Here is a 7,748-nt window from a genome sequence, read left to right as displayed (position 1 = left end):
TTAGAGATTATTCAGAGATTAATCAAACTTACAAGGATGATGTCTGGACTGGAACCTCCAAATCGGGTCTTCCCTTCCCATGTCAGGGTGCCCATTGGTGAACGACATGGTGTGCTCAGGGGTGAGCAGTAAGGGGATTTGTCTCCTTTGTTTTGTAGTTTCAGTCCAACCTTGTGACGGTTCAATGTCTTCAGTAGCTCAGCTGTTTCTTCTGAGCTCATGTTATCAAAGTAGATAGTAGCGCCCACAATCTGGTCACCTATTAATTAAGTGAAGACAGCAGCAAAACGTATTTTAAGAATATTAGACATTAGTTGGCATATAGTTGAGACAAATTTTACTTGAAAACTTGATAAAAGACACTGATTTAAGAAAAAAAAGTGTTACCTTCATATACTTTTCCAGACCGTGCTGCAGGTGACTCCCCTTTCACCTCCTTGACAAAGATCTCTCCTTCCCTTGTCTGTTCAATGGTTAAGCCAGTTTTGTCTGGACCCTCCCAGTCTGGAAAGAGCACCTCCCTAGTTTCCTCCTCTTCAGCCATCTGCAAATATGGCCATACAAATAATGGGTTCAAGAGAAAAAACACAAGGTAGAGGATATAACTTTAGTTATATGCATTTCCACCAATTAATGTGGATTTAGTGTGTCTTTAACTTCATAAAATACCTTGTTTTGTGTTCTTCTATTCAAGCCCTGGTGTGATGGAAACTCTACCTTGGTTTTCCTGCATAAAGACAAGATAGTAATAATCATTAAGACAAAATCATGACAAAATGTTCTTCTTTCACCTTTAATATAACTTGAACATTTGCCTAAGTTTAATATTTCTAACCCTGCTCTGTAACAGGTCTGACTTGTAAGACCCAATGATGAACACTAGATGGTGTTAAAACCCTTTCAAACAACACAGCCTTTCTCCCCAAAACACCAAACCATCAGTTCCCTCCCTCTTGTGTGTTCCGTGTTTTGGAAATTGGGTTTAGTCAGACCACACCCTGCAGTGAGGAAAGCAGCCCAATCCTGCGCCTACACCCCAGCTCCAATGTCAATAGAGAGAACAATGATGGTTAAAGCTGGCTTGCTTTATGAAAACACACACAGAAACACATACACCAACATGTGAGCGCACACCCTCTCTCTTTAACACAAACACAACCCACATTTACAAGGTAGTCTAATACTAAACCAAGTATATATTTGTATTTGCTCATGCACACAATGCCCATCAAACTTCTTATTCTGTTTATTAGTGGCAGCTAAATATCAGTTTCAATCTACATTGCTGTAGTTGTATTCATGATTACCACTGCATCACAAAGTTAGTCACCTTTAAGGTGTAGGAAAAGGAGAGGCTATCTGCACACTGGAATTTGCAAGCCTCCAAGTATTTATTGCAACATTTTTATCTCCAAGGTCTTCAAGCAAAAAAGGCAAAAAGTTTTTGCCTAATTAGGACCTTGCACATTGCATTGAACTGATGCAATAAATAATTGGGAGCTTGTAAATTTCAGTGTACGGTCATCCCCTCCTTTTCCTTGTTGCTGTTTTTGTCCTGCACCTGTACCTACACCTAGGGTTGAATGTGCACACTATCCACCTTTTTCATCATCAAGTGTATTCAGCATTACAAAAGCACATATATTACTTATTGGGTGTGGTCATTAGACCTTACTAGATATCGCTGGGCACAATTCTGGATCCTTTTAATAAGCAAACAATCCATTTGAGTAAGCAAACAATGTCGCAATAATTCACCTTACTTCTATCAGTTCATATCAAGCCAATTAACAGACATGCTTAAAGGACCAGTGTGTAAGATTTAGGGTAATCTATTGGCAGAAATGGAATATAATATTCATAAGTATGTTTTAATTAGTGTATAATCACCTGAAAATAAGAATTGTTGTGTTTTCGTTACCTTAGAATGAGCCCTTTATATCTACATAGGGAGTGGGTCCTCATCCACGGAGCCCACCATGTTGCACCGCCATGTTTCTATAGTAGCCCAGAATGGACAAACCAAACACTGACTCTAGAAAGGGCCTTTTGCATTTTTCACAAGTTTCAGAGCCACTGTAGGTTCTCCTACATGTTTGAAAGGGAGGGGTTAAGGGGAGGTGAGGGGTATTCAGTTGATTGCAATCTGCAACCTCACCACTTGATGCCACTAAATCCTACACATTGGTCCTTTAACTTTTCTATCACTGTCTGTCTTTTTGTGCACTGAAGTAAACTTGCAGTTGTCACGATTGTATGGTTTGTTTATATCAATCTCAGACCTGCCTTTTCAAACATGCCGACTTGTCCTACCCACTCTCCTCTTTGGAACAGACAACCAATTGTTTAATTGATACCAAACTCTCCACAAACCACCCTTTTAATTACACAAGGCTGCCTGAGCCATGTGTCTCTACCAAGCCAGCAATGGTTTGCATGTTTCCACATTACATTAATTTGGCAGACACTTGTGTCCAAAGTGAATTACATTTTCTCTCCACATACACACACATAAGGGGTTCAGCGTTAAAGACTCACATTGCTTAAAGACTCTTTGCATAGATGTGAAGACACATAGTCCAAATCACCAAGCTTAACATTAACAGACTATGCTTTCAACCACCTGAACTGTAGCCACCCAGAAATTTAGTGATTCAATGCATGAACCAACAATTCAGTGTTCAGAGGACTTTCTGACTACAGAGAATCTAAATAATAATCTGTGAAAATTCATTAGAAAAGCTGTACACAGATAACTGTTGTAAATAGTTTCCTCTAAAAATCATAGTCATTCAATGTGCTGTGTTTTCATCCAGTGTTTGAACATTTGATTTGATCATGCCAACTGCTACCAGTCAATATTTGACAGTATTGACACAATTCTGTTGAATGATATTGCACCATGAGACACTGAAAAAGCTTAATTCACAACAGTCATTTTAATGAGACAATCATTCAACTGCCTGGTGCAGCTTACCACATCAAAAATGTACAGCCATTCAGTAGGTTTCAGCAAACTGTCTATTTGCCTCTAACCAAACAATATAAGTGGCAAAAGCCTATCCATGGGACAGCACAAAAGAAACAGGATATGAGTCATGGTGCTGACTGTTTGTCTGTGTTGTTATGGGGTGGACTTGACAACCAGAGACGAACTAGGAAAGGGACTGTGAGGAATTTCAATGACTTTATCAATCCCCTCAATACCTATTCAGAGCAATGCAAGATACAACTTCTAGGTGGTCAGCAAAAAGGGTGGGAGGGTGTGTGTGTGTGTGTGTGTGTGTGTGTGTGTGTGTGTGTGTGTAGGGGGGGGTAATTATGCCTTTGCAGTTGGTTTATGAGTGCCGTTCTTTGTTTGTGTCATCTATTGCCATTCACTGGGCTTGTCTTGGCTTAAAATTTACCCCAAGATAAGTAGGCCTCCTCCAAGACAATTATTTAAGGTGACATCAAGTAGTCAGATTTTCAGATACTGTAACATAATAACAAGCCATGAGAGATCATGTAATTCATACACACTTGAATATATAACAAGATAACACATGTATACACATAAGAAACTGACATAACTAGCCTCTAACATGTTGATGGAACTTTAGTTGTAAAGCTAGATTTCCATGTGATCAGACAGATCAATTTAAGGTCTGAATAAAGACTTTCTCTTTTAAGGAAAAACTATGACTGAGAAGAAAAAAAAAATTGTAACAAATCGCTTCACATTCTCTGTTTTTCAAAATTATCTGACAGAATATTGTCAGTCTGAGATATAATTACTAAAACCACCTTTACAAATGTTTTTCATTGCACAAATTATTTATCACCACTGTAAATAACATAACTAAACCAGTAAGCCACAAATCCCTTCCCCATTCGCTGAAGCTGCCAGACTGCTCTGTAAGATAACAAGTTACTGGGAACAAGAGGAACCTGAGGCAAAGATAAAGAAACAGCTGTTTCCAAAGGGTCGGTAATATGCATCATTCCCTCAACGGCCATCTGCCACTCTTGCCCCCTGCCAATATAAAGTATTTTGAACAGATGAGAAAGTTAGAAGAAGATAACACCGATGTTTTGGCTAGTTAAGTGGGATGTCAGACAATCTAGGTGGTGCATGTTTTTCTTTGTGACTGTTGACTGTTGACCTGTTTGTCTCTTAACATAATGGTATCGTAACCATTTAAATTGTAGGCTATAGTTACAATTTTTTATTTAGGTCGTGTATCAGATATCACCATGTTGCTAGTTTTGTGCCATGCACAGTAACAATAGTTGGATATGCTACAATGACTTTACATTAGAGACAGACCCAGAGATGTTTTTGGGAAATGTGTGTTTGTCACTTTTTAACAAAATCTCATTTTTCCTCTCTGTCTGAAAATCTGGACATCAACCGTTATGTTGTACAATATCCAAATTAATGAAAAAACACCGGAAACAGAACAGATGAAGATTTCTGTGCAGGTAAAGATCATAAAACTAAAATTAACAGAGCTGAAAGTTGTGAAAGTTAAGGCATGTGAGAAAGTTTACAATACCAAGTGACTTGTATACTTCTCTCCCTAGTTTGCTGGACCCAGTCCAAGGGCACATAACAAGCAATACACCAATTAACACAAGTCAATAAATAGACTGGTCTTGCATGACTGGGAATACTGGAAAATGTATGCAATGCTTTGAGGTAATATTAACCCCTGTCTCTAAAATAGCAGTTTGCAGACTCTCAGGACTGAATAACAAGGGCCAGGGCCACTGAGAGTGATAATACCAGGGATAGGAATGGTGTTCGTGCCAAAGATGACGCCAACTACCCGCAGGCATCTACAACCTGATATTCTTCCCTCTCTCTCTCTCTTCCTCGCCTACTATCTCTTTCTATCTCTTTGTGTCTGTCAGTGTGACTTGACTGAGGCTTGTAACATGAATCTATTAAGACCCCAAGCCTTACATTATCTGCCAAATATGCATCAAACACAGCTGAAATGTGTGAGTATAGAGGGGACAAACAAGGCAGTTTGCAGTGCCAAAGAACCCAGCTTCACCCAATTAACTTCTGTAGATCAAATTCTACTCAGGTCAACTGACACTGCCAGTTATAGTATCTTAACCAGGCCCTTCTGATCCCAGACTGAGTGCATTTGGACTGCACCAAAGGAATTTGTGTTTTCCCCATGAGTCACAATGCGGCTCATTTTACACATCAACCTCTTCACTTCATGCAGTCAATGAAAGCAAACAAAAATAGCTGACAAACTTTTCACATGATCTTGGTTTTCCTCACTGAGGTATTTTTTTTTTCTTCCACATGCTTCTTAGGGCTTGTTGACATTGCTTTGCGGACAATGAAGACGAAGCATTTTAACTCTCAAACAAGGCAGATATTATCATTTGCTGGATTAAGTATTTACAAAAAAAAAGGCTCACAAAGGGAGGGAGAAGGCAACATTCATGTGTTCACAAAAATTCCCCAAGAGCAAGAGAGCGAAAACAATATTTTTATTCATTTCTCCATCCCTCACTCAAAAAGGCTAACCTCTGGACACAGCTCTATTACTTTCTCTTTCTATTCATCTATTTTCATATGTAATTATTTTTCATATTTAAACTTCTTTTCCTCCTCCCACATTTCATCCTCGCTCTGAGGCTCTCCATGGTCCAGAGTGAACTATTTGGGCCGTCCCTGTTCTCACAGCTTTGACATATTTCTGGCAGCAAACTGCAGGGAGGAGCTGAGGCTCACAGCAATAGAGAAGGGAAGGAAGAAACTTAGAAAGAGGGAGGAGGTAGGGGTGAGGGGGTGGTTGAGATGGAGAGAAGAGGAAATGGTAAAAAAAAAAAAAAATGAAAGTGAGTGAGAAAGGGAAAGGAATGGTTGTGAAACTGCTCTGTGGAATGTTAGCCTATGAGTTAACAGTGCAGAGGGGGAAAGAAAACAGCCAAGTAGAAATGAAAATACAGGGCTATCACCAAAGAATCTCCTCAGAAGCTTCCAGCACCACACTGTGCATAGAACATCCTGAATATTTACAGGAAGACTTCAATTTTCCTCCTCAATCTTTATCAGAATTTCCCTTTTTGGGGTAAGTTTAGAATATGCCTTAACTTGAAAATGATATCAGTTGAACAATTAATATGATCCAAAAGAATCATATGATTAGATATGGATTGTGTTGTAAACAGATGCTTCATAAGTAAGCCTCTGTTCTTGGGATCATAAGACAGGCAGGCAGTCTGTGACTCAAAGCTATCAGGCAACATGACAATCAAGCAGTCCTCTATTCTTTCCCTTTCATTTCACTATCTGACATGCCTCAGAGTGACATTCCTGGTGTCACATGTTCTTAAATTTGATTAGTGATGTCATCAAAAGCATATTTGAAGACCACACAAAATTAGATTTTTCCAAAAAGCTTTGAGGGAGAGAGAGAGAGAAAATGAGGGTAAAGGGGGGCAGACGAGCTAGTCTATCTACCATGTTTTATTATGGCCTGGTATGTGTGTTGAGCAAGGGGGGTGTGGGGCAACCAGCCAGACAAAAGCCTCTGTTAGCTAGAGTGCAACCACAGAGCATTTTGGTGTACGTCTATCTTATGGTCTGTCACTGGCCATCAGGGGCTGCATACAGTTTGGGTTTGGGATCGCCTCGTCTACTAGTTTTCCCTCCACTCAAAATGAATAACTCGTCCACAGCTGCCGGCTACAAACAGTTAAAACAGCTTGAGGTTGGCGGGCTTTTGACAGGGTTGTTTCATAAGAAGGGGAAAGGGGTTCGAGCGGAACAGGTGGTCGCTGGGGGAGGAAAGAGGCGTGCAAAGAGAAGGCACAGGGAGCAGAAGCAACCAAGTGTCAGGTTTCCACAAGGCAGGCCTTTCACAGTAGAATTGCAGTGGCATGACCTTCCAGGTTCAAAGGAGGCTTTGCAACAAACATTCCAACAGAGGTTTGGTGTCTGGCCACATAATAAAACGCTGTTCTGAGGTGACACTGACTAGATGGCCTTGGAGTGGAGTGATGGATGATAAGAAATTTCGTTGTCTTTCCCTTGTTTGACCAGTAACACATGTGTTATGTGAATCTTTTTATGCATTTTGTGAAAGGACACTTACCTCGGATTGCTCAAGCAAAGCCAAGGGCTTCAGTCTGATGCTTCGGTTTTTCGATTCTTGACTTCTGTTGACAGAAAAACAAAAACAAGGTTAGGATTTACTTAATATCATTAAAAATGACTTAAATTACAAGAATAGTGGGTTAGATTTAATGAATCATCTAATGCAATAATATACAATGTTTCAGCTGCATGTTTAACAGATAATGAAACATATTACTCTCATTCTTGTTATTGTTGCATTAAGGCATGCAGTGTTATGTCCATGCTCAGACCTTACATGACCAACCAGAGCCTTCAGAGGCTTTAATAATTACCTAACCAATCGTAGTATATTGATCCTGGCAGGTAATGATACAAAACACTCATTTTAAGTCAATAAATCCAGCTACGTGTTTGGTGTGAAAGGAGGAGATAGACAGACACACTAGCATGCTACCTTTCAAGAATCCAGTTCAGTTTGATGGAATTTGAAACTGAGAGTTGAAAAGAAGTAAATCCAGTTGTAGAGGAATCTTGGACTGCCATCATCATTGGCAGTCCAAGACTGGACTGCCAATAATGATGGCTGATCCAGAAATCAGCAGACATATAAGTCGGTATAGCTATAAATTGGATTCTAAGTATTATTTTGCATGCCAAA

At 39.7% G+C, this 7,748-nt stretch overlaps 1 protein-coding gene across 4 annotated transcripts in view; it reads right to left on the bottom strand.

Moving 5' to 3' along the window:
* Positions 1–7,748, bottom strand: part of ahnak (AHNAK nucleoprotein) — a 35,047-nt gene that overhangs the window by 20,091 nt on the left and 7,208 nt on the right. For all 4 annotated transcript variants that reach the window (XM_044363597.1, XM_044363600.1, XM_044363599.1 and 1 more), the window contains exons 2-5: positions 7,107–7,170; positions 670–727; positions 388–544; positions 33–259 (exon numbers count right to left, since the gene is read on the bottom strand). In XM_044363597.1, the coding sequence (XP_044219532.1) occupies positions 33–259; positions 388–544 (384 nt within the window). In that variant the 5' untranslated portion in view covers positions 670–727; positions 7,107–7,170. The remainder of the gene's footprint in view (positions 1–32; positions 260–387; positions 545–669; positions 728–7,106; positions 7,171–7,748) is intronic.

The sequence above is a fragment of the Thunnus albacares genome, chromosome 10 (genome assembly GCF_914725855.1).
Source record: "Thunnus albacares chromosome 10, fThuAlb1.1, whole genome shotgun sequence".
In the NCBI taxonomy this organism is placed as follows: Eukaryota; Metazoa; Chordata; class Actinopteri; order Scombriformes; family Scombridae; genus Thunnus; species Thunnus albacares.
Note: the sequence above shows the minus strand (reverse complement) of the source record. Positions and strands in the feature narration are given on the sequence as shown.